We start from the raw sequence: 26,490 nt of genomic DNA, 5'->3' as shown, positions 1-26,490 counted from the left end.
TTCAAAGTGCCTAGCTGTGGATTTTGGCCTCTAGCACAGCTAGCACCTAGGGAAAACTACCAAACCTCATTCATTGCATTTTTGAAAACTAGACACCCAGGGGAATCGAGGATGGGGTGACTTGTGGGGCTCTCACCAGGTTCTGTTACCCAGAATCCTTTACAAACCTCAAAATGTTGCCAAAAAAAACCTTTTTCCTCTCATTTGTGACAGAAAGTTCTGGAATCTGAGAGGAGCCACAAATTTCCTTCCACCTAGCGTTCCTCCAAGTCTCCCAATAACAATGGTACCTCACTTTTGAGGGTAGGCCTACAGCCCCCGAAAGGAAATGCCCCAGAACACTATCTGGACACATCAAAATTATCAAATACAAAACTACCTGTTTTTATGTTGGGGGGGGAGGGTTCACGGGCACCAGCGTTTTTGGTCCTGGGCTCAGCACCAATCTAGGGAAACCTACCAAACCCAGACATTTCTGTAAACTAGACACCCGAGGGAGTCCAGGGAGGTGTGACTTGCATGGATCTCACCACTCCACTCCTCCCCCCCCAGTGTTTTCTTACCCAGAATCCTGTGCAAACCTCAAATTAAGCTAACAAATCACATTTTTCCCACATTTTAGTGTGGGATCACCACACCTGGACAAAGTTCCTACCACCCAACGTTCCCCTCCGTCTCCTGGTAAAAATGATACCTCACTTGTGTAGGTGGGCACAGGGAAGAGCCAAAAACATGTTGAAAATGAGGGGGAACCAAAACGGGTCCAAAAGAGCAGTTTGAAGAAAGAAAAAAAAACATTTTCAGGCTGACAAGTGGGGCAGAATTTCTATTGGTATAGATGCAACAATGCTGGGTGGTAGGAATTTTGTGGATTCCTGCAGATTCCAGAAGGTTCCAGCCCAAAAATGTGAGGAAATGAAAATGTCACTTACCCAGTGTACATCTGTTCGTGGCATCAGTCGCAGTAGATTCGCATGTTCTGCAATAGCTCGCCATCTGGTGTTGGGCCGGAGTGTTACAAGTTGTTTTTCTTCGAAGAAGTCTTTCGAGTCACGGGACCGAGTGACTCCTCCTTTTGTCTCCATTGCGCATGGGCGTCGACTCCATCTTCGATTGTTTTTCCCCGCAGAGGGTGAGGTAGGAGTTGAATTGTAGTAATAGTGCCCATGCAATGGAGTGACTAAGTATGCACCTATTTAAGGTTGAGATGATACATATATAAATAATTGAAGGTAACTTCCAAACTGCTACAGGCTCCCGGGGAGGCGGGTGGGCACATGCGAATCTACTGCGACTGATGCCACGAACAGATGTACACTGGGTAAGTGACATTTTCAGTTCGATGGCATCTGTCGCTGTAGATACGCATGTTCTGCATAGACTAGTAAGCAGTTATTTCCCCAAAAGCGGTGGATCAGCCTGTAGGAGTGGAAGTAGTCTGAAATAATGTCCTTAATACGGCTTGACCTACTGTGGCTTGTTGTGCGGATAACACGTGTACACAGTAGTGCTTGGTGAATGTGTGAGGCGTAGACCATGTGGCTGCCTTACATATTTCTTGCATTGGGATGTTTCCTAGAAAGGCCATGGTAGCACCTTTCTTTCTGGTTGAGTGTGCCCTTGGTGTAATGGGCAGCTGTCGTTTTGCTTTAAGGTAGCAGATTTGGATGCATTTAACTATCCATCTGGCTATACCTTGTTTTGAAATTGGGTTTCCTGCATGAGGTTTTTGAAATGCAATAAAGAGTTGTTTAGTCTTTCTGATGTTTTTTGTTCTGTCAATGTAATACATTAATGCTCTTTTGACATCTAATGTATGTAGTGCCCTTTCAGCTACGGTATCTGGCTGTGGAAAGAACACTGGAAGTTCCACTGTTTGATTTAGATGGAACGGTGAAATAACCTTTGGCAAAAATTTAGGATTGGTCCTTAGGACGACTTTATTTTTGTGTAGTTGTATAAAAGGTTCCTGTATAGTAAACGCCTGAATCTCGCTTACTCTTCTCAGGGAAGTAATGGCGATGAGAAATGCCACCTTCCAGGTTAGGAACTGTATGTCGCAGGAGTGCATGGGTTCAAAAGGTGGACCCATAAGTCTAGTTAGGACAACATTTAGGTTCCATGAAGGAACAGGTAGTGTTCTTGGTGGTATAATTCTCCTAAGGCCCTCCATGAATGCTTTAATGACTGGTATTTTATATAGGGAAGTTGAATAGGTAGTCTGCAGGTATGCAGATATTGCTGCAAGGTGAATCTTAATGGAAGAGAAAGCTAGGTTAGATTTTTGTAAGTGAAGCAAGTAACCCACTACATGTTCTGGAGTTGTGTGTAATGGTTGTATTTGATTAATATGGCAGTAGCAAACAAACCTCTTCCATTTACTTGCATAGCAGTGCCTGGTGGATGGCCTTCTTGCTTGTTTTATGACTTCCATACATTCTTGGGTAAGTTGTAAGTGCCCGAATTCTAGGATTTCAGGAGCCAGATTGCTAGATTCAGCGATGCTGGATCTGGGTGTCTGACCTTTTGGTTGTGCTGTGTCAACAGATCTGGCCTGTTGGGCAATTTGATGCAGGGTACCACTGATAGGTCTAGCAGCGTTGTGTACCAGGGTTGCCTTGCCCAAGTTGGTGCTATCAATATGAGTTTGAGTTTGCTTTGACTGAGTTTGTTTACCAGGTAAGGAAGGAGAGGGAGAGGAGGAAAAGCGTAAGCAAATATCCCTGACCAGTTCATCCATAGGGCATTGCCTTGGGATTGTTTGTGTGGGTATCTGGATGCGAAGTTTTGGCATTTTGCATTCTCCCTTGTCGCAAACAAGTCTATCTGAGGTGTTCCCCAGAGTTTGAAATAAGTGTTCAGAATTTGGGGGTGAATTTCCCATTCGTGGACCTGTTGGTGATCTCGAGAGAGATTGTCTGCGAGTTGATTTTGTATCCCTGGTATAAACTGTGCAATTAGGCGAATTTGGTTGTGAATTGCCCAATGCCAAATTTTTTGTGCTAGCAGGCTTAACTGCGTGGAGTGCGTCCCCCCCTGCTTGTTTAGATAATACATTGTTGTCATGTTGTCTGTTTTGACGAGAATGTATTTGTGAACTATTATTGGTTGGAAAGCTTTTAGTGCTTGAAAAACTGCTAGAAGTTCTAGGTGATTGATATGCAGTTTTGTTTGATGTACGTTCCATTGTCCTTGTATGCTGTGTTGATCGAGGTGTGCTCCCCACCCTGTCATGGAAGCATCTGTTGTTATTACGTATTGTGGCACTGGGTCTTGGAAAGGCCGCCCCTTGTTTAAATTTATGTTGTTCCACCACAGAAGCGAGAGGTAAGTTTGGCGGTCTATTAACACCAGATCTAGAAGGTGACCCTGTGCTTGAGACCACTGTGATGCTAGGCATTGTTGTAAGGGCCTCATGTGCAGTCTTGCGTTTGGGACAATGGCTATGCATGATGACATCATGCCTAGGAGTTGTAATACCATCTTTGCCTGTATCTTTTGTGTTGGATACATGCGTTGTATGATGGTGTTGAAATTTTGAATTCTTTGTGGACTTGGAGTGGCTACTCCTTTTGATGTGTCTATTATGGCTCCCAGGTATTGTTGTACCTTGCGTGGCAGAATTTTGGATTTTGTGAAATTGACGGTGAACCCTAGTTTGAAGAGGGTTTGTATGATATGATTTGTGTGATTTGCGCACTCTATTAACGAATGGGCCTTGATTAGCCAGTCGTCTAGATATGGGAACACATGTATTTGCTGCCTTCTTATGTGTGCTGCGACTACCGCTAGACATTTTGTAAAGACTCTTGGTGCGGTTGTTAATCCGAAAGGCAGTACCTTGAATTGGTAATGTATTCCTTTGAATACAAACCTTAGGTATTTCCTGTGCGATGGGTGTATTGGTATATGGAAATAAGCATCCTTGAGGTCTAAAGTTGCCATGTAGTCGTGCAGTTTTAGCAATGGCAATACTTCTTGTAGTGTGACCATGTGGAAGTGGTCTGATTTGATGAAAGTGTTCACTACTCTGAGGTCTAGGATTGGTCTCAGTGTTTTGTCCTTCTTTGGTATCAGAAAGTACAGTGAGTAAACTCCTGTGTTTATTTGTGTGTTTGGCACTAATTCGATTGCATTCTTTTGCAATAGTGCCTGCACTTCTATCTCCAGGAGATTGGAATGGTGTGTTGTTAAATTTTGTGCTTTTGGTGGTATGTTTGGAGGGAATTGTAGAAATTCTATGCAATAACCATGTTGGATAATTGCTAGAACCCAAGTGTCTGTAGTGATTTCCTCCCATGCATTGTAATAATGACCTATTCTTCCCCCCGCTGGTGTTGTGTGGAGGGGGTGAGTGACCTGTGAGTCACTGTTTAGTAGTAGGGGCTTTGGGGCTTTGAAATCTTCCTCTATTTCTAGGGAATTGCCCTCCTCTATATTGTCCCCGAAAACCTCCTCTATACTGTCCCTGGTAACTGGACGGTGTGGCTTGTGAGGTGCTGGCTTGTGTGCTTTGACCTCGAAACCCCCCTCGAAAGGGCGTTTTACGGAATGTGCTGTAATTCCCTCTGCTCTGCGGGGAGTAGAGTGCGCCCATGGCTTTGGCAGTGTCCGTATCTTTTTTGAGTTTCTCAATCGCTGTGTCCACTTCTGGACCGAACAGTTCTTTTTCATTAAAAGGCATATTGAGAACTGCTTGTTGAATCTCTGGTTTAAATCCAGACGTTCGGAGCCATGCATGCCTTCTGATAGTTACGGATGTATTAATTGTCCGTGCAGCTGTATCTGCAGCGTCCATGGAGGAGCGGATCTGGTTGTTGGAAATGGTCTGTCCCTCCTCAACCACTTGTTTTGCCCTATTTTGTAAGTCCTTGGGCAGATGATCAATGAGATGTTGCATCTCGTCCCAGTGGGCTCTGTCATAGCGCGCAAGTAGTGCCTGTGAGTTCGCGATGCGCCACTGGTTTGCAGCTTGTGCTGCGACTCTTTTACCAGCTGCATCGAACTTGCGGCTTTCTTTATCTGGGGGTGGTGCATCTCCAGATGTGTGAGAGTTGGCCCTTTTTCTAGCTGCTCCTACAACGACAGAGTCTGGTGGCAGCTGTGTAGAGATGAAAGCCGGGTCTGTAGGAGGCGCCTTATACTTTTTTTCCACCCTTGGTGTGATTGCCCTACTTTTGACCGGCTCCTTAAAGATGTCTTTTGCGTGCCGGAGCATACCAGGGAGCATAGGCAGGCTTTGGTAGGAGCTGTGGGTGGAGGAGAGTGTGTTAAATAAGAAATCATCCTCGACCTGTTCTGAGTGGAGGCTTACGTTGTGAAATTGTGCTGCTCTAGCCACCACTTGAGAATACGCGGTGCTGTCTTCTGGTGGAGATGGCTTTGTAGGGTATGCCTCCGGACTGTTATCTGACACTGGGGCGTCGTATAGGTCCTATGCGTTCTGATCTTGGTCACCCTGGCTCATGGTGGTGTGAGCTGGGGAGTGTGATGGAGTTTGTGCTGGTGAGACGTTAATCACAGGCGGAGGAGAGGGTGGTGGGGTAACTCTTTTCACCACTTTTGGTTGTGGTGTTTGTTCCGTCTGGAACTCCAACCTTCTCTTTCTCCTAATGGGGGGAAGGGTGCTTATTTTTCCTGTCCCCTGCTGTATGAAGATACGCTTTTGCGTATGGTCCACATCAGTTGCTTGCAGCTCTTCCTCAAACCTATGCTTCTGCATTTGGGAGGTTAGCGAGTGCTCTTCTGTATAAGAGCCTGAAGCTGGGTCGCTTGCAGTTTGTTTCGGCATCGAAACCCTGTCTGCGTGTTTTTTCGGCTCCGAGGTGACTCTTTTCTTTTTCGGGGCCGAAACCTCTCGGCGTCGATCTGTTTCGGTGCCGCTGTCTCGGCGTCGAGCCGTGTCGGCACCGGCATCTCGGTGTCGAGACTTGTCTTCAGCACTTTCTCGGTCCCGAGAAGGCTGCGTGCCGGTGTTTCGACCGGAGTCGGACGATCTCGGCACTGTGTGGGCCTTTTTCGGTGCCGACGGGCGGTCACCGAATTTATGGGTGGAGCCATGGCCTGGTGGCAGTGGCGTCCCCTGGGCCTTGTAAATGTTCTTCTGAGTGGATTTCGACGTCTTACTCACGGTTTGTGTATCGTCGAATCCTTCGGAGTCTGAGTCTTGGATCGAGAAGGTACCTTCTTCTTCCTGTTCCTCGAACTCCCGTTGGGCTGTCGGTGCGGACGCCATCTGAAGTCTTCTGGCTCGACGGTCTCGGAGTGTTTTTCGGGACCGGAACGCACGACAGGCCTCGCAGGTGTCTTCGCTGTGCTCAGGTGACAGGCACAGGTTGCAGACCAAGTGTTGGTCTGTGTAAGGGTACTTATTGTGGCATTTGGGGCAGAAACGGAACGGGGTCCGTTCCATCGGCGTTCTTCAGCACGCGGTCGGGCCGACCAGGCCCCGACGGAGGATCGAAAAACTACCCCGAAGGGCACCGGAGCTCTTCGATCTTCGATGCGGTGTGGAATCTAAGTACGCCGATCCCGAACGCAACAATACCGACGAAAATCTTCCGAAATTAGCTAATTTTCCGTTCCGAAACTCGGAGCGACAGGAACACGTCCGAACCCGATGGCGGAAAAAAAACAATCGAAGATGGAGTCGACGCCCATGCGCAATGGAGACAAAAGGAGGAGTCACTCGGTCCCGTGACTCGAAAGACTTCTTCGAAGAAAAACAACTTGTAACACTCCGGCCCAACAACAGATGGCGAGCTATTGCAGAACATGCGTATCTACAGCGACAGATGCCATCGAACATGTGTATTTCAAGCAAAGTTGGAGGTTTGCAGAGCTTTGTGCGTAAGAAAATAGTGCCGGGTGCATGTGAAGCACACCGCCCTGGACTCATTCAGATGTTTACTTTTCAGATGTGTATAGGTCTTGCTAGATTTTTCTTGATGACAACGTCCCAAAGTCCAAAAAGTGCAGCCCTCACCATTCCAAGTGGGATCATTTTGAGAGTTAGACAAGCTCTCATGGCCCAACTGTAAAATCAAAACCTAAAATAATCAAATGTCCTCTTGCTTGCCGGGGGAGAAGATGTTTTAGTGTGCGGGGGAGAGCTGAAAGACAGTTACCCCTTTCAGTAGATTAATTGCCCCATCTGCCCACCGGTGGGCAGAACAACTTTATCCCCATTTATTTGGGGTGGGGGTATGGCCATACCCCCATCCTCTATTTTTGGAATAAAAATCTTCCCTGGTCTCTGGTGGGCTTTCTGGCCCCCTTGGGGGCAGATGGGCCTTACAAAAATAGGCCAATCTGCCCCCAAGTTGGGCAGAAATGGCCAACAGTAATGTGTCCCCATGGGGAGCGAACCTTGCCCAAGGGGCTGCTCCCCCAAACAAACCACACACACACCCATACTAATCCCTGGTGCCTAAGTGGTCAACTGGCCTAAAATAAATGTCCCCCAGGGGAGCGGCCCTTGCCAACACACATTAACCCCCAAAAAAACTCCCTGTCACTTCACGATCGGGCTGCAGAAATGCTCAGGGGCATGAAAGGAAAGGCCTTTTCTTTCATGCCTCTGCCTGCCCCTCAGCGACCATGGCAAAGGGCGAGACCAGCTCGTCCAGGGGATTAAAGAAAATGGTATGTGGTTTTTTTGTTTGTTTTTCTTTTTTTAAGACTTGTAGCTAACATTTTTGGAAAATAATTTTTCAAATATTCACAAAGGGGAATCCCTTTCCGTTTGCAAATACCCCACCACTACCTTTCAGTATATGGTTAAAACAGTGTTTTGCGACCGAAATCTGGTCACTCAACTTTAATACACCCCACTGCAATTTGGTATTTGGAAAGGGCACCCTAAATACCCCCATCCAAATCAGTATGCAGTTGCAAACCTAATTTGCAATTCATTGATTTGTTACTGAATCACTATTTGGGTTTGTTACATACCAAATTGCCTTTCTGCAGTTGCACATGGCCCAAATGCAAAACAGCTTGGTACATCTGGCTCTTACTCTATAGTGCAATTAAAGACAGCTGCTTATATCAACGAGATACACCACTAAAAACCACGCCTGATATCTGAGAAAGCGATGGATCACATCTCTCTGATAATTAGGGAGCTGCACTGGCTTTTGCAGGAGGCCCGAATAAAATAAAATATTTTAATTGGCTGTCTAGTCTTTAAAGCAGTACCTAGGAAGTCAGGGTAATCTAGCAGATGTAAAGACTATCTGGTGTCTCTAGAGCACCAAGGAGCAAGCACATGCTTCACCTGGAAACACAGAAATTCCGAATGACAAGAAAAATTGTGGACGGTATGATAATGTTCTTTGTAAGGCGCTCTAGTATTATTCGGTACAGCGGCATTATAGCAAAAACAAATACTTCAGAATTCTCATGCAATACAATCTCTTCTACCCTCTAGTGGAAGGCAGGATCTTCTTACCTCCATCAAAAAAAATAATAATAATAATAATAATAATCTCCACATCCAATCCTAGATTTAAAATTGACTCCGCCCCTAACCAAATGTTTGCCTGGAGACTGAAGCAAATATTGAGGTCTGGAAGTGCCTCTTCAGTGTTCAGATGCTCAGGGAATGTTCTAGGCGAAGAAGCAGTAAGTGCGGCCTTTCAATGAGAAACGATTGTTTTAGTCAAATGACTATCGAAATGAGGATTTAACAGTATTTTCACATGGAACCAACCTATTTGTTGCATTCAAAATGTTACCAAACTTTGGGAAATGAGTGATAGTAGTTCGGGGGTAGTATAGCAAATACTTGTGCAGCTTACATCTATAAAGTGCATCATGGTCTTACACATGCAGACGTTTTCTTGGATAACACAATGTTTTAACATACAGTAGTTTAGGAGTTAAAAGTACTAACTGCATTTTAGGAATCTAGGCAAGGATCATGTAATTTCTTCCCATCTTAAAATAAGTACATGATGGTCATAAGAATTGCAACTTGCAAATGGTAAAGTGGAATCTGCAGGTCCACTCATTTCGTAATGCCCTTCAGAGTGGCACGGGGGAAATGTTTTCCTACTACTACCATACGCTGTAAACAATAACAGTGCTGCTTTTTCTCTCAATGCTACATTATTTTTTACTGTTCTGTAAAGAAAGGTGTGCAACATTTGTTTACAAGTAGGTATGTTAATGGACCTTACCCAAAACTACATCAAAACATATCTGAAAGGGTATATCACTTTTATTTGCATAATCACAACGGCAGGCCTCTGCCTTATTTATCAAAGTATGTTCAACTCTTCAGGATTAGGTCTTGCTGTGAAAGTAGGGCAACGTGAGGGGGTGAAAGCAACAGGCGAGCAATCCATGAACAAAGGCTTACTAAGTGGAGCGATTCATCAGTATAGCAAAGTTTTAAGTAAAACACAGATGCCTCATTCATTTTTGATAACCTAGCACAGTGCAATATAACATCAGCCACAGCGCAAAGGAGGTCGCACTATGGGCACATAAAGCAGATTTAAGCCCCACGGGCAGTGCACACCTGCGCTCCTCTTGGATTCCTCTGGCCACAGCTGCCAGCCTACCAATTGATCACACTCCGCCCCTCAGGTCCCCCAAGACTCATAGGGCAACAGCACCCTTCCATAGCGGGCACAAGGTTGGTCTAGAACAGGGAGGCTGAAGCCTTCAGTCTCTGGCACAGGCACAAAGGGCTCGGATATCTGTGGATACACCCGGGCACTGTTACGCTCCATCCTGGACTGGGAGACCAACACTGACCTATAAATGGACAGAGTACATAGGGTCGGCCATGCCCAGGGACTCAATGCTAAACCCCAGGATATCCTTGCTTGTGTTCATGACTTCCAAATCAAAGAGGCCATCCTCAAAGTGGCCATATCCAAGCAACCCATCCATTTTCGCAGCCACACTGGTGGTCTTAACAGGACGGTTCACTCCTCACTGTCCCAGAGAGTTTATACCTATCACTGAATTCCTCCGCACTAGAGGGGTGGTATATGGCTGGGGGCACCCCTTCAGACTGATTTTCCGCTGGGAGGGCCAGCTCCATCAACTCAAAACTAAACAGGATGCACGGAAGGCTCTGGGCCTAGCAGACGAGTCACCTATTCACTCATTGCCTACCTCCGCACCCCCCCCCCCCTCTCCTTCCCAGACCCCGACATGGCAGAGGGCAGGCAAACGCCAGAATTATAATCCGCTAAATCCAGAGGAGTGCGCACAGGAATAACACGTGGTTCTGGACAGCCTGGCCTCTGGCAAACCTACCACATGAAGTTTGCTCCCCTTCAACCTGTTCACAAATGCACCTCATTGGACTGGGCCTTCTGCTCAGCAAGACCTGCGGTGGTAGAGGACCACTTGAGGTCTTGTTATCTTGACAGTGGGTTATGGGCTGTCAGCCCATGTCCCTGATGCACACCACCCTTGAATTGGGACTTTTTCTACTTCCTGTTTTGTTTCCGTTTGAGTCAGTGCTTGAAATGGGAAAATTAAAGTGCCGGTACTCTGTGCCAGAGTACCTGCTTGTTCCTGAGAAGTGCCGGTACTCTCCAATTAAAAGTATTACGTTTTTCTTGAGATGTGCCGGTACTCTGCCTCTCAAAATAAAAAAGTGCTGGTACTCAGTACCGGACAGTACCGGCCCATTTAAAGCACTGGTTTGAGTCAAGGTACTGTTTTTGTAGACTTTTATTCTCCCTATATAAGAGAGCTCCAGTAGTGACACCACTACCACAGGAGACCCATCTACTTTCCAAAGATATACCAAGGATGCAGTCAAAATGGTTCCCCGATCAGCTTTAGTCCTCCAGCTTTATGAAACGATTGGGGGAGGGGGTAGCAATCCTGTTCTCACGAGGGTTTAAGGGCGAGATTCTGCCTAAAATAGCTGAAGCTAAAGGATGACTCTTGGTTTATAGACTATTGGTGGGTACCTTGGTGGGTACCTTCCATTTTACATTACATTTACATTTTACAAACAGAATTGATCCATAAACAACCACTTTATGTGGCAAGAAGGGGGGAGTTTTTGAGGACAAGGCGAGCCATATAGTTGTGGCAGCTTTACAGAGAGGGTTTTATGATGATTATTTTACTGTTGGTGGTAAAACAGGGTTCCTTTTATCAACTCCGTCTTGATTCAGACCATGGTACACTATTAGGCAGTGATGTTGTAATTAATTTATGCCTCGAACATGCCTTGATATTGTGGGCTCTCTCTCAGTTTGTTAGCGGCGCTATACAACACAACACAAATAAACAAATGTACTTGTTTTGGAGTTAATTGGAGCTACGTGTCGACTGTTGCGCCTTTCAGCGTCCAAATAAACTTGGAAACTCCATTATGTCAGGGTTACTTCCTTTATAGGAGGCCCTTTTGGAGGTAGGCTATTTCAAAGCAAAACCACAAAAACTGAAAAAAGATGAAGATATGCAGACTTTTAAAAATAAATGGATGAGCTTTTCCTTTCAAATGTGAAATGATACCTGTGTGCGACCGTGCGTTAGGGAGGAGCTGCAACTTTACATATTTAAAGCCATATCATCAAGTTGGAGTCTGCTGCCGTACCTGAATATACCTCAAGGCACTCCGCAAGACACTGAGATTGGACGTTTTCTTGTCGTCCACATTGGGGATGTTCCGCTTTAAGGTCTCAAAGCATTCCTTCAGATGTGCACGTCTGGGGAGGGAACACAAAAACAGATATAAAACTTGTCAATGTCGGAGGATAGACTGGCAAACCACCATTTAACATGCGCCATTTACACACGGGATCAAGTTTAAAGCAACAGTACCACAAAATACTTTTTCAATCAGGTTTAAGGCTGCAATACTATCTCCCTAAAATGTAGCTATGTCCCGCATGTTATCACTTTCCACAAATACAAAATATGAACCTCTTTCTTTCCCAATGCCCCCCTCCCATCCCCACCCACTGCCCAAAGTGGGTAAAATACCAATGTCCTTCTCGCTGCAATACAAGTTGCAGTGTGGTCCCTCGGTATAACCAGCAGGAGAAATAAAGGCTCAGCTGACAAGGACGAGAATTGTCATGACATAATGACTATAGCTCCACTAGTCCGCTTTACGAAAAGCGAAAGAAAGTATTCCAGTGGTACAGCACTCCAGGCCATGCAGGGCGCTCTGCGGTCAGCAAACGAGCATCCCCCCACCCTTGAGGTGGAAATGTTTTCATTAGGAACCTGTGGGGAAACGGCTACCAGGGTTAAAGGGCAGCTGAATAAAATCGATAACTGAATGCAATAGAATAACGTATAACGTTGGGAGTAGGGGTTCTATGTTTATGAATGAGAACCTGGACTTGTAAAATGATATTTCATTTTTATTTCCCCCCTATTGTATGTTTTCTTGGGGTGGGCTCCCTATAACAACCTCCGTTCACGATGCTGCCCCCGACCTATTTGCGATTTACCGCGGTCTTTGTCCCGTTTCACAAAGTGCCCCTGTTTCTAGGCTGCTGGCTATTGTAGCACATCGACCGATTCCCCCCATCTCACCCCTTTGAACCTAATTTTCCACTGACCAGTGTAGCGGAAGAAATAGTTTGCGTTTCTCACTCCAGAGTGCCCATTTATGTTGGCTAAAGCTGCATGTTTAATGTTAGGTGTTCTGTACTTTCGTTGGATTTCCAGCGTTTTTCCTCCACAGATAACAGAATGGGGAGATCTGGGTTAAATATATTTCTGTATAAACAGTAACAGGTCTAAAACGTTTTGCACTAGAGGCTATTCCACACAGAAAGGTTGGATTGCCTAAATTGGTTTGAGTGTAGCAATTTCTGCAGGTTTCCGAAAGTCTAGATTTTTTTGCAACTGCCTGTTCATTACTTTGCCTGTTTTCTGCATATATTTAATGGATTCTGAATATTTTGAGTAATCATGGGATTCGTTATTAGCGTGCTTCAAAAGAAAAAGAAAACCAGCATACGGGTTTTGGGGTGCAAACTTTCTGCATCGCTCAACTGTGCTCAATTCCAGCGCGGGTCACAAAAACACCGAGGACTGTCCATAAAACAGATGCTTTGTGGAGTGCAAGAATCTTGAATTGAAGACTACTCATTTGTTTATATACACAGAAAGTTATGATCAGCCAGAGCTGTCGCTGGGCTGTACAGCATAAACGAGTATACATACTATTTTATGTGTCTGTTTTTAATTATGTACACAATGAGAGCTGAAATACTTCTAGGCTCTTCAGCTTTAGTACTCGTGACAGCTTGAGGGACCGCGAGGTTGCGGTCATCTACTGTGTTAACTGAAAGTCTCTTAGTGCGCCTTAAACCTGCTTAAGAAAGTGGAAAATATTTGCTAGGGCACCAGGTAAAGGGATGAAACCCATCCCCCTCTCCCCTACTCAGAAGCGAGTAAGACAACCGCCCTGCTCTCACACCCAGGACCAGGAAACTAGTGGAAGCCATCTATCCCTCTCCCCCCCTTGTAGAAGACCAATAAAGAAATTGTACAATCTCACTGACCACGAGCCCGGATTCTAACCTCTCATGCCCTATAGGTTAGTAATGAAAGTCGTCGTTCCCTGCGGCACTCAGACTGTTGTCACTGCCATCCTAGTACTCTCAACCCAAGAAAGGAGCACTGGGAGGCCCTACAGTATCCTACTGAATTGCACCACAGATGTCTTAGTTGGAACAGGCTGAGGACACATGAATGTAGATGGACATCAGTCTGCAAGTCAGAGTGTGTGTGTGCAGGTACAGAGAAAGGGCGTAGACGTGGTCTAGTGGTGGGAAGAAAGACATCATGGCTGAGGGAAAGAACCAGTTGCGGACACCCCTGGAAAAGGGCAGTTGGGAAAGCAAAGCTCGTGGCTATAAGCCTAGTTGCCCACGAAAAACAGTGAAGAAGGGGTAACTCTTTAGATAGTGTTGTCTCTGGTGCTGCAGGAGTAAGGAGACAGGATATGTGTGTAACCAGGTCGCCCTGATTACAAAGGATTGGACGAACAGACACCTCAACCCAGCAGTTCACTGCATAAAAAAAAAAATAATAATAACATCTCGACTTCCAGGAAGCCTTTCTCCTCCCAGTCTGGAATCTAACACTTCAGAACTAATCAGAAACAAAAACACTGAGCCCTCGTGAAATAGGATGAAAACGTCAAGTTTAATGGCAAGATAACATCTACAGTTTCTATGTCCCTACATGACCAGTACAATGCCATTCAGCCTTCAAAAATGCACATTTTTTATAGTCAAATTACAATCTTCTGCCTAGGAAGCCAGTCAATCAACCAGTGCTTCACTTTTTTCAAGCAGTCCAAAGGTGGTCCAGTTCACCATCTCTATACATCAAAGGCCGAAACTAGCAATATGACATCATAAGCAGGCTGGGCCACAGCAAAACTCTGTCTCTGGTGTACTGTGAGGCTGGTGTAGTCAGTGACGCGTTTGGTTCTTTCCTCCTTACCTCTATTTAAAAGGTACAAATCTATCAGAAAATCTGCCAGTTTCCTCTGGTCTTGGCTGGTCCAAGTTTGATGGCACGTGTTCTAACTGAGCCTTTCAAAGCCAACAGGTTTGTGTCGCTGAGGTAAATGCCATGTTTACAAAGATTCTGCACCGCATATGTATATATGCATTTTCATGTGTAAATAGACACATGAAGGCACCTGTAAAATCAGGCTTGTTCCACCGTAAGCATGGTTGGTGCAAACAACAGAATCTTAGTGAACTAGGCAGGATGGCCAACATTCATTTGCTAAATTATTTAGTTGCTAGTTCGAACAAACAAAAACCATCAGCATTGCCCCTTGTTTCTATCTGTTTTCTATTCAGTTCTACAATAAGATTTTGTATTTATTTTTTAGGTCGTGCCATTTTAGTTATTTGCAGCATTTCAACTAAAATTAAGTGCCGCAGTTAGGCTTACCACAAACCACTGAAGCACGGCTGATAAGCACACACCTTATTTATATCCTAATTTCCTTTTGTTCTTTTTTCCCCCCACAATGGGGTTATAAATATGGTATTTTGACAGATAAAATAAACCCAAAACGTTTGTCAAAAAGTATAAAGTCTGAATAGAACAGAAAAGTAGGCAAGCTGACCCATGGGTGGTACTGCTGCTTTAAACACACATGATTTTTACAGAGGCTTTTGTTTGTTTAAATTAAGTGTTTTCTAAAGCAGTTAGCAAGAAAAAGTGTCCAGTTTTATACACACCTGTTCTTCTCCAGTTTATTATGCACCTCCCTGGTCCCAGCCCTGCAACCCAAACAAAATAAGAGAAACTCAGTGGCCGCTTACAGGGTCTGCTTTCAGTTTGCATTAGTCGTTGCACTGTGAGATGGCAATCCCCAGCCTAGGCATGGCCCTGTCAAGGCATCTGGTGGGAGTACTTGTACAAATACAAATTTCTTTCAATAAATAATAGGATCGGCACCTCTAAAAACACGGTCTTTGAAGGAAGAAAAAAAAAAAGTTGTGCAAACACTCCTTCACAAAACTTGTTAAGGCGTTTGTTTCATTTTATAAAGCAAGCGTGCAGGCATAGGGCTCGTGTAGGGTTAGTGATTTCTTTCATAAGCAATACTGCTAATTCAAGAATACCCCAAAGGCTAAAAGTAAACGCAGAAATCAATGTCGTTTTCACTTACACCACTGAAGCATTGGGACATAAGGACGTAGTGAGATTCTAAAGTAATACTCGCCATGGGCCCACGTTAAGGAAAGTCGTACTCTTTTGAAACGTGAATATCATTCAAAGCCGTCAACACCATTTATAGGAGAGAAATTACTGCTCAATCACTACTGCTCCAAAACGAATCCCCCCCCCTCTAGATAAGTACACCCTAAGCACCTGATAATAGTAATGCTTCAGAAACGCAGTGGTGTGGCCTCATACAACCCAATGCTAAATAAGATGAACATTAAAGAAGCCGAATAGAGATACCAAGATGCAGCCCGAAGATAACAAGGCGGAGTAGCTCATACAACTGCGGCCATCACGTGGACATTCTGCTTCAGCTAGTCACCTTGGCCTCTAAAAAGCTTTCTTCCCCCAATAAAACAACTAGGTCTTCAAGGCACGCCTATAAATATTATTGGACACTACGTAGTTATGCTTCTGTCCTGTTGCTGAGCTGGTGCTCCGAGGAGTTCAGTCTGTGCTTAAAGAATGCAATGGACTGGATTTCATACTGAGTGAGGGAAACAACGCGCCCACTGTGGAAGTGAGAATAAGGAGCCTAAGTGTGTCAATACTTTATGCATTTACGAAATTTGTTTAAGGGCTAGGTGGATAATTACATGGCACGCCACCAAAGGATCAGGACTCTCCCAGCCAGCCAGTTACCAAACCCATGCAACTGACACCTCCCACATGACCAGTTTAATTTCTTGTCCACTACAGACTTACTCTGCCATACTGCAGAATTAGCCCCGTAGCTGTAAGCCTGGGGGTGGGTCTGCCTCCAAACATAGCTGTCCACCATTAAAATAGGCACGACAGTGAAAACATGAAAAAACACTGCACTTTTCAACCCTCTATTGCTGAAGATCAGTTCACACATAGAACCTAGTTGAAGCGACGGTAGAAGCCTGCTAGTTCCACCTTCTTGAAGGATTTGCTCGGGCTCGACATACTGAGAAGTTGGGGGTGGAAGACAGAACAAATCCTTCAATCAACTGGTCACTAGTAAAGTGACCATCGCAAGTGGAAACCGCTCTGAATTTCCCGGCCCAGGGAGCTTCTGCATCTCCAGAAGTCTTGAAGTGAAGAGGTAACTTTAAAGTGTACGGGAAAGTAAAAGAGGTGGTCTGGACCCCTGCCTAACAAAAGACAGAATCAAAGCACACTGTGCAATCTCCCTCTAGACACGAAAGCCATTCCACAAAACAATTTGTGTTTTTTTTCCACGACTGAAAGAGCAAAACACCATCATTCTGAGGGTCGAAAAGAATTCCTTGTCCAGGCCCATTATCACAAGCCTTTTAATAGAGTGAGGAAACCCATTCAACAGAACAAAATAAGGCTTGTAAAGGTGGTACAAGTTGGAAAGACAGAAAATTGCCTGCATAAAAGGCAACCAAAACAAAAACAATGGAACAGATACCACTGCATATGGGAGAAGAGATGAACCACGGTTAAGAAAAACACATCCAGCCCGTGTCTATGGATGGGGTGATAAAAATGGCAAACTCTTGCATTGGCTGGCCTCGAGCCCCTTGGCCAACAGAGTTGTCCCTGAGGTGGTGGATGAGACAGGCTTGGTTGAGAGAACCCCTAGTGGAATTGCGAGGAGCTTTGCCTCCTATTACGCTAAGTTATATGCGGTGCGTCAACGCCCGCTAGCTGAAAGGGAGTCTCCGCTCTTGAACGATATTACTCTCCCTAGTATCTCACATACGACCAGGATGAGCCTAGATGAAGCCATAAACATAGCCGAAATCGCAACGGCCATAGCTGCCCTGACATCAGATAAAACACCCGGACCAGACGGCTTTCCGGCTGAACTCTATAAAAGATGCGGAGATATCCTAGCCCCCCACTTACTTAGCATGTTTGATGAAGCAGAGAAGACGGGCCGCTTCCCCACTGAGATAGACCAAGCCACAATAGTGGTTATCCCAAGGTCGCAACCGCCATCACCCAATAGATCGGTCTACAGACCAATCTCCCTGTTAAATGCGGAGATCAAAGTGCTATCAACAATACTTGCAACAAGGCTGAAGGGGGTGCTTCCCACACTGATACACCCAGATCAGTGCGGCTTCATGCCCTCCCGCAGCACGAGACATTGCATAAGGAGACTACATGTCGCGCTGGCTCAACGCGGCACCCTGACTGGATCCCCCCTTGCTCTCCTCCTGATAGACTTTGAAAAAGCCTTCGATACGGTGGACTGGTCGTATTTAGAGCAAGTGCTCATAAAAAACGGCTTTGGACCCAGGTTTCGCGGCCTTGTTAAACTACTTTACTCCAATCCAACCGCCCGTATTCAGATAAACGGTGTGACCTCCGATCCGTTCCCCATCCGGCGAGGGACACGGCAAGGATGCCCGCTGTCCCCGCTGCTCTTCGCCCTAGCAATCGAACCGTTGGCCACAATGGTCAGAGAGGACCCACTGGTGACGGGCTGGACATGGCCAGAGAGCCCGGAAGACCGTGTAGCATTGTACGCTGACGACGTTCTCCTGTACCTCTCCAACCCAGCGAGGAGTGGCCCCCGTGTCTTGGAACTCCTGGAACTCTTCTCACAAGCTTCGGGTCTAACCCTAAATCCTAGTAAATACTTGCTGATCCCTCTACACCCCTCTAGAGATTGCATAAACTGGCAGGAAAACATCCCAATCCGTCGTAACAGTTTCAAATATCTAGGAGTCCATATAGCGCTGCTTCCCAAACTAACCTGGGAACTTAATATCACACCACTTCTTAAAAAACCCAAAAAGGATCTTCAACGCTGGCGAGATTTACCACTCAACATACTGGGAAGAACCGCATTGTTTAAGATGATGATTCTCCCTAGTTTTTTATACCAACTACAGAACTTCCCACACCCAATCCCCCGGAAGTGGTTTAGCGAAGTCGAGACGACTTCGCGTCAATACCTATGGTACGGCTCCCGAACCAAATTATCCCTTGCCACGTGTCAAAGGGACACATGTGAAGGGGGCCTAGGGATGTCCAACATTTATTTTTATTATCTAGCCATGCGCATGCAGGTGATCAATGATTGGTTATCGGGGGGCTGGACGGACCCCGCATATAGATTAGAGCTCCAAGCACTGGGCTACAATGGGGTTCTTGACGCGCTATATGGGGGAACGATACCACAAACTATCCCTGAAGTCACTGGGATGGTGTTGAAGGGGTGGCAAACGGCACAGAAGACAATGGGGTGGTGGTCCCGACTAACGCAACAAACACCTCTCTGGCAGGGGAGGTGGCTGAGGGAGGTTTCCACACTGGCGGGATTCCGGAAGTGGGACAACATAGGGATATCCACGCTGGGGGATGTCTGGGGAGACTCACAAATCCGAACTTTTGAGGAACTTCAGAGGTCACATGATCTGAATAAAACCCAATTCCACAAGTACCTTCAACTAAGGCACGCCCTATCAGTACACCTGCAACCGGGGGACAACATTCCAGAACATAGCCCTCTCGAAGCAAAGGTAATGATGGGACACATAAATAAAGGAGGGATCTCCCAAATATATCGGGTCATCCTAACAAACACCTCTCCCCCCCTTGAGAAGCTTCGCCGGAAATGGGAGGGTTGGGTGGGCCCCTTGGAAGAACTAGACTGGAGAGACGCGCTGGCAGCACCCCGAACACTGGCCATATCTACACGATTTCAAGCGCTACAAACCCTCTACTTACACACAGCCTACCTTACCCCTAAAAGGCTCCATAAAGCTAACCTCCGCCCCACAGATGAGTGCCCCCGCTGCCTTCAGACAGGTGCTGACTTCTTCCATATGATCTGGGCCTGTCCAGTTATAGAGTCATACTGGGGGATAGTCCTGGGAGAGATCTCCGAAACCCTGCAATCTAGGATAGAGGCATCCCCGATCCCGATTTTGTTGGGGGCCATGGACGGAATGGGGCTGGGCAGAGCGAACCGCACTTTCCTAGGGAGAGCCTGTTTGGTGGCGAAGAGGGACATCATGTCAGAATGGAAGGCAGCAAAAGCTCCGACCCTCACCAAATGGAGAAGAGGAATGGACTGGTGCGCAAGATGTGAAAAACTGATATATGAAGTGAGGGGATGCCCAGACAAATACAACAAAATATGGGGGAACTGGGACAGTCAACTAGACAGTTGAATAGCTTATTAGAGCAGAACCCCCAGAGATTCCCTGGGCAAACCATTTAACCCTGGGAGAAGGGACGTAGCTGGCTACAAACCCCGATTAGTGATAAAAGAGGGACCAAACCCACAAAGGGTGGCGTGATGACGAAGTGGATCCCTAACAAATAAGGTGGCAGCGAAGACTGCAACCCCCGCACTCAAGTGGTGGGACCAAACCCAGATTATAATCCACATCCAAGACCAAAAGGAACTGGACAGGGCCATTAAGATGATTAAAGTCATTTAGACCACTAAGAGGAACACTTAATATGCAGAAGATGGTATATCTCAAAGATTGTGTCGATTTGTCGGTAACTGTTGATTATTTATTTAAATATATATATATTTTTTCTCTTCTTTTCCTTAGTCTTTTACTGTTGTAACGTGTTTATGCTGTTCCATTCAGATAAAATGAATAAAAAATCTTTATAAAAAAAATTAAAAAAAACATCCAAATATATGCTTCTTTGCCTTTGTAATTAATACTGTGAGCCAATCTGGAGGACGGATATAGGCAGGCATCCAGTCAAGCTTTTTTAATGTTGCATCTGTTATATATATATATATGGAAAATGTCACTTACCCAGTGTACATCTGTTCGTGGCATGAGTCGCTGCAGATTCACATGCTATGCATTATCCTGCCATCTAGTGTTGGGCTCGGAGTGTTACAAGTTGTTTTTCTTCAAAGAAGTCTTTTCGAGTCACGAGACCGAGGGACTCCTCCCTTTCGGCTCCATTGCGCATGGGCGTCGACTCCATCTTAGATTGTTTTCCCCGCAGAGGGTGAGGTAGGAGTTGTGTATATTAGTAAAAAGTGCCCATGCAATGGAGTGGACTCTGTATGTACATAATTTGTATAAAAAATTATATATATTTACAAATTTATAAATGTACAAGTTTCATCAACTTATAACGGCTACAGGCTCCCGGGGAGGCGGGAGGGCGCATGTGAATCTGCAGCGACTCATGCCACGAACAGATGTACACTGGGTAAGTGACATTTTCCGTTCGATGGCATGCGTAGCTGCAGATACACATGCTGTGCATAGACTAGTAAGCAGTTATCTCCCCAAAAGTGGTGGTTTAGCCTGTAGAAGTTGAAGTTGTTTGAAATAATGTTCTTAATACAGCCTGTCCTACTGTGGCTTGTTGTGTTGTTAACACATCTACACAGTAATGTTTTGTGAATGTATGAGGCGTAGACCATGTGGCTGCCTTACAGATTTCTGTCATAGGTATATTTCCTAGAAAGGCCATTGTGGCGCCTTTCTTCCTAGTGGAGTGTGCCTTTGGCGTAATAGGCAGATCTCTTTTTGCTTTTATATAACAGGTCTGAATACATTTCACTATCCATCTGGCAATGCCTTGTTTGGATATTGGATTTCCTGCATGAGGTTTTTGAAAGGCTACAAACAATTGTTTTGTCTTGCGAAATTGTTTTGTTCTATCAATGTAATACATTAATGCTCTTTTGATGTCTAGCGTATGTAAGGCTCTTTCGGCTAAAAGACTGGGAGTTCCACTGTTTGGTTTAGGTGGAACGGTGATATAACTTTTGGTAAGAACTTTGGATTTGTCCGGAGAACCACTTTATGTTTATGTATTTGTATAAAGGGTTCTTGTATAGTGAATGCTTGAATTTCACTTACCCTTCTAAGAGATGTGATAGCTATTAGGAAGGCTACTTTCCAGGTTAAGTATTGCATTTCACAAGAGTGCATGGGTTCAAATGGTGGACCCATGAGTCGTGTTAATACAATATTGAGGTTCCACGAGGGAACTGGTGGTGTTCTTGGGGTTATGATTCTCTTTAGACCCTCCATAAATGCTTTTATGACTGGGATTCTAAAGAGTGATGTTGAATGTGTAATCTGCAGATAGGCAGATATTGCTGTGAGATGTATCTTGATAGACGAAAAAGCTAGGTTTGATTTTTGTAAGTGTAATAAATAGCTTACGATGTTTTTAGCGGAAGCGTGTAGTGGTTGGATTTGATTATGATGGCAATAATAAACAAATCTTTTCCATTTGTTTGCGTAACAATGTCTTGTAGTAGGTCTTCTAGCTTGCTTAATGACCTCCATACATTCTTGTGTAAGGTCTAAATGTCCAAACTCTAAGACTTCAGGAGCCAGATTGCTAGATTGAGCGATGCTGGATTTGGGTGTCTGATCTGTTGCTTGTGTTGGGTTAACAGATCTGGTCTGTTTGGTAGTTTGATATGAGGTACTACTGACAGGTCTAGTAGTGTTGTGTACCATGGTTGGCGAGCCCAGGTTGGTGCTATCAGTATTAGTTTGAGTCTGTTTTGACTCAATTTGTTTACAAGATAAGGAAGGAGTGGGAGAGGGGGAAAAGCGTAGGCAAATATCCCTGACCAACTCATCCATAACGCATTGCCCTTGGACTGAGGGTGTGGATACCTGGACGTGAAGTTTTGCCATGTTGCGTTTTCTTTTGCTGCAAATAGGTCTATTTCTGGTATTCCCCAGTGTAGAAAGTAAGTTTGTAGTATCTGGGGATGAATTTCCCATTCGTGTGTTTGTTGGTGATCTCAACTGAGATTGTCTGCTAACTGGTTTTGAATCCCTGGGATGTACTGTGCTATTAGGCGAATGTGAATCGCCCAATGCCAAATCTTTTGTGCTAAGAGACACAGTTGTGATGAGTGTGTCCCTCCCTGTTTGTTTAGGGAATACATTGTTGTCATGTTGTCTGTTTTGACAAGAATGTGTTTGTGGGCTATTAGCGGTTGAAATGCTTTCAATGCTAGAAACACTGCTAACAGCTCTAGATGATTTATATGGAGTTGCCTTTGTTGAACGTCCCATTGTCCCTGTATACTGTGCTGGTTGAGGTGTGCTCCCGACCCTATCATGGAAGCATCTGTTGTGATCACGTATTGAGGCACTGGGTCTTAGAATGGCCGCCCTTGGTTTAAATTTATAGGGTTCCACCATTGAAGCGAGGAGTATGTTTGGCGGTCTATCAACACTAGATCTTGAAGTTGACCCTGTGCTTGTGTCCATTGTGTTGCTAGGCATTGTTGTAAGGGACGCATGTGTAGTCTTGCGTTGGGACAATGGCTATGCAGGAAGACATCATGCCTAGGAGTTTCATTACAAACCTCACTTGATAGTGTGGGTTTGGGTGCATGTTTACTATTACATTTTGGAAGGCTTGTACCCTTTGTGGACTTGGAGTGGCAATCCCTTTTTGTGTGTTGAGTGTTGCTCCTAAGTACTGTTGTATTTGACATAGTTGTAGATGTGGTTTTTGGTAGTTTATAGAGAACCCTAGTTTGTGAAGGGTTTCTATGACGTATTTTGTGTGTAGAAGACACGGTTGCTGAGTGCTGGTTTTTATTAACCAATCGTCTAAGTAAGGGAATACGTGCATGTGTTGCCTCCTGATGTGAGCAGCTACAACTGCAAGGCATTTTGTGAATACTCTTGGGGCTGTAGTTATGCCGAAGGGTAACACTTTGAATTGGTAATGCACGCCTTGGATTACAAACCTTAAGTATTTCCTGTGGGAAGGATGTATGGGTATGTGGAAATAAGCATCCTTGAGATCTAATGTTGACATGTAGTCCTGTTGTTTGAGTAAGGGAATCACGTCTTGAAGTGTCACCATGTGAAAGTGATCTGATTTGATGTAAAGATCTAGGGCCATATGTAGGAACACATTTTCCCATAGACACAGAATGGGTAAAACCCTTTGCTACATCTGGCCCTTAGTGTTCTGAGGTCTAATATGGGTCTCAGTGTTTTGTCCTTTTTTGGAATTAGGAAATACAGGGAGTAAACACCTGTTCCTTTTTGATGGTTGGGTACTAGTTCTATTGCTTCTTTTTGTAACAATGCTTGGACTTCTAGTTGTAACAGATCTAAGTGTTGTTTGGACATGATGTGTGCTCTTGGAGGCACATCTGGTGGCAAATGTAGGAATTCTATGCAATAACCATGTTGGATATGGCTAGGACCCACGCGTCCGTAGTTATGTGTTCCCAGTTGTGGTAGTGGTAATAATCTGTGAGTCTCCCCCCCCACTGGTGTTGTGTGGTGGCAGTTTGTGACGAAGTCACTGTTTAGTTTGTGGGGTTTTTGGGCTCTGGAATTTCCCTATTGTTTTAGGGAACTGTCCACCCCTATATTGTCCTCGAAAACCTCCTCTCTGATATTGGCCCTGATATGTGGGTCTGATTTGTGAGGTGGAAGGCTCTGTGATCTGGGCCCGAAACCCCCCTCTAAAGTGCGGCTTCCTAAAGTGCCTCTGCTCTGTGGGGAGTAGAGCGCGCCCATGGCTTTGGCCGTGTCAGTGTCTTTTTTCAGTTTGTCTATTGCTATATCCACATCCGGCCCAAATAGTTGTTGTTCATTGAATGGCATATTTAGCACTGCTTGCTGAATTTCGGGCTTAAATCCGGAGGTTCGTAGCCATGTGTGTCTCCGAATGGTTACCGCCGTGTTTACTGTTCTGGCCGCTGTGTCTGCTGAGTCCATGGCCGACCTTATTTGGTTGTTGGAGATACTTTGGCCCTCCTCGACAACCTGTTGGGCACGTTTTTGGAACACTTTGGGAAGGTGTTGAATGAGGTGTTGCATTTCATCCCAATGTGCCCTGTCGTATCTTGCTAGAAGAGCCTGAGAATTTGCAATTCGCCATTGATTGGCTGCCTGTGCTGCCACCCTTTTGCCTGCTGCATCGAATTTCCGACTTTCTTTGTCGGGCGGTGGTGCGTCTTCAGAAGTTTGTGAGCTCGCCCTTTTTCGGGCTGCTCTTACTACCACTGAATCTGGAGTTAACTGTTGTGTGATGTACACATGGTCAGTAGGGAGAGGTTTGTATTTCTTCTCCACCCTAGGCGTGATGGCTCTGCCTTTGACTGGGTCTTGAAACACCTGTTTAGCGTGTTTTAACATGCCTGGCAGCATTGGCAAGCTTTGGTATTGGCTGTGCGTAGATGACAGGGTGTTGAACAAGAAGTCATCTTCTATAGGCTCTGCATGCAAAGCTACATTATGAAATGTAGCTGCCCTGGAAACCACTTGCATGTAAGCAGTCCTGTCTTCAGGTGGTGAAGGTCTTACCGGGTATCATTCGGGACTATTGTCAGAGGCTGGTGCATCATACAAATCCCATGCATCCGGGTCATCTTGACTCATCCCTGTGTGCGTTGGTGACTGCATCATTGGGGGTGTTGCTACCGGGGACAGATGTGGTGAAAATTGTGGTGGAGTTTTCTCTTTTGCCACTTTTGCCTTAGGCTGCATTTCCACCTCTTGGAATGCGAGCTTCTGCTTCATTTTGATTGGAGGAAGAGTTCTGATTTTCCCAGTGTCCTTTTGTATATGGAGCCTTCTTTGGGTATGGTCAGGCTCTCCCATGCCCAGCTCTTGTTCAAAACGGTGGCCTTGTAAGTGTGTGGAAATGCCTTGTTCCTCTGTATAGGAGCTTTGTTTCGGCTCCGAGGAAGCATGTTTCGGTACCGAAATTTTTTCGACAGTCTTTTTTGGCTCCGAAGAAACCTTTTTGACTTTCGGTGTGCCGAACTCTCGGTGCCGAGTCTGTTCGGAGCCGGTATCTCGGTGCAGAGTCTGTTCGGAGCCGGTATCTCGACCGGAGTCGGATGTCTTCTGCTGCTGGGAGGCCTTTTTTGGTGCCGATGTTTGGTCACCATGTTTTCGGGTAAAGCCATGGCCTGTTGGCGGTGGCGTCCCCTGGGCATTCATGATCTTCGATTGAGTTTTTGCCGGGGCTGGTTTACTCACGGTTTGCTGCGTCTTCGGCTGCTCACTCTCGGACTCGTCCGAGTCTGAATCTCGAATGGAGAATGTCTCCTCTTCTTCGACGTCTGTGTGTCCGGCCGGTGTCGACGCCATCTGGAGTCTTCGAGCTCTACGATCCCACAGTGTCTTCTTGGATCGAAATGCCCGACAGGCCTCGCAAGTATCCTCTTTGTGTTTGGGGGACAAACACAGATTACAGACCAAGTGTTGGTCTGCATAAGGATACTTTGCGTGGCAGTTGGGGCAGAAGCGGAAGGGGGTCCGGTCCATGACCGTTGAAGATGGACGCTGTCGGGCCGACCAGGCCCCGCCGAGGCGTGGAAACCCCGAAGGGCTGCCGGAACTTTTCTTTCTTCGGTGTCGATGTGCTAGCACTAACCCGGTACCGAGCGCAAACAATACCGTCGAATTTTCCGATGTATAACTATCTTTTCCCAACCGAAACACGGAGCGTAGAGGAACACGTCCGAACCCGATGGCGGAAAGAAAACAATCTAAGATGGAGTCGACGCCCATGCGCAATGGAGCCGAAAGGGAGGAGTCCCTCGGTCTTGTGACTCAAAAAGACTTCTTCGAAGAAAAACAATTTGTAACACTCCGAGCCCAACACTAGATGGCAGGATAATGCACAGCATGTGTATCTGCAGCTACACGTGCCATCGAACATACATATATATATATATATATATATTATTTTTTTTTACATTGTCTCCTTTTTTTTCTTCCTTCCATTCTCTGCATGCCTCATTTTGCTGAGCACAAGCCGTCTGACTTAATATCTACTGTCCTCTCAGTTAGCTGCCCACAATTCATTTACAACATCTCCTCCTATGAAACTCATACCTGTGCA

General features: G+C 45.6%; 1 protein-coding gene across 2 annotated transcripts in view; it reads right to left on the bottom strand.

The window, feature by feature from the left end:
* The window catches only part of MNT (MAX network transcriptional repressor), a 145,723-nt gene that overhangs the window by 62,451 nt on the left and 56,782 nt on the right, over positions 1–26,490 (bottom strand). The window contains exons 3-4 of one of the 2 annotated variants that reach the window (XM_069227021.1): positions 15,210–15,251; positions 11,579–11,690 (exon numbers count right to left, since the gene is read on the bottom strand). In XM_069227021.1, coding sequence (XP_069083122.1) covers positions 11,579–11,690; positions 15,210–15,251 — 154 coding nt within the window. The remainder of the gene's footprint in view (positions 1–11,578; positions 11,691–15,209; positions 15,252–26,490) is intronic. The other variant, XM_069227023.1, reaches the window with a different exon arrangement.

Source organism: Pleurodeles waltl, chromosome 3_2 (genome assembly GCF_031143425.1).
Source record: "Pleurodeles waltl isolate 20211129_DDA chromosome 3_2, aPleWal1.hap1.20221129, whole genome shotgun sequence".
Taxonomy (NCBI): domain Eukaryota; kingdom Metazoa; phylum Chordata; class Amphibia; order Caudata; family Salamandridae; genus Pleurodeles; species Pleurodeles waltl.
Note: the sequence above shows the minus strand (reverse complement) of the source record. Positions and strands in the feature narration are given on the sequence as shown.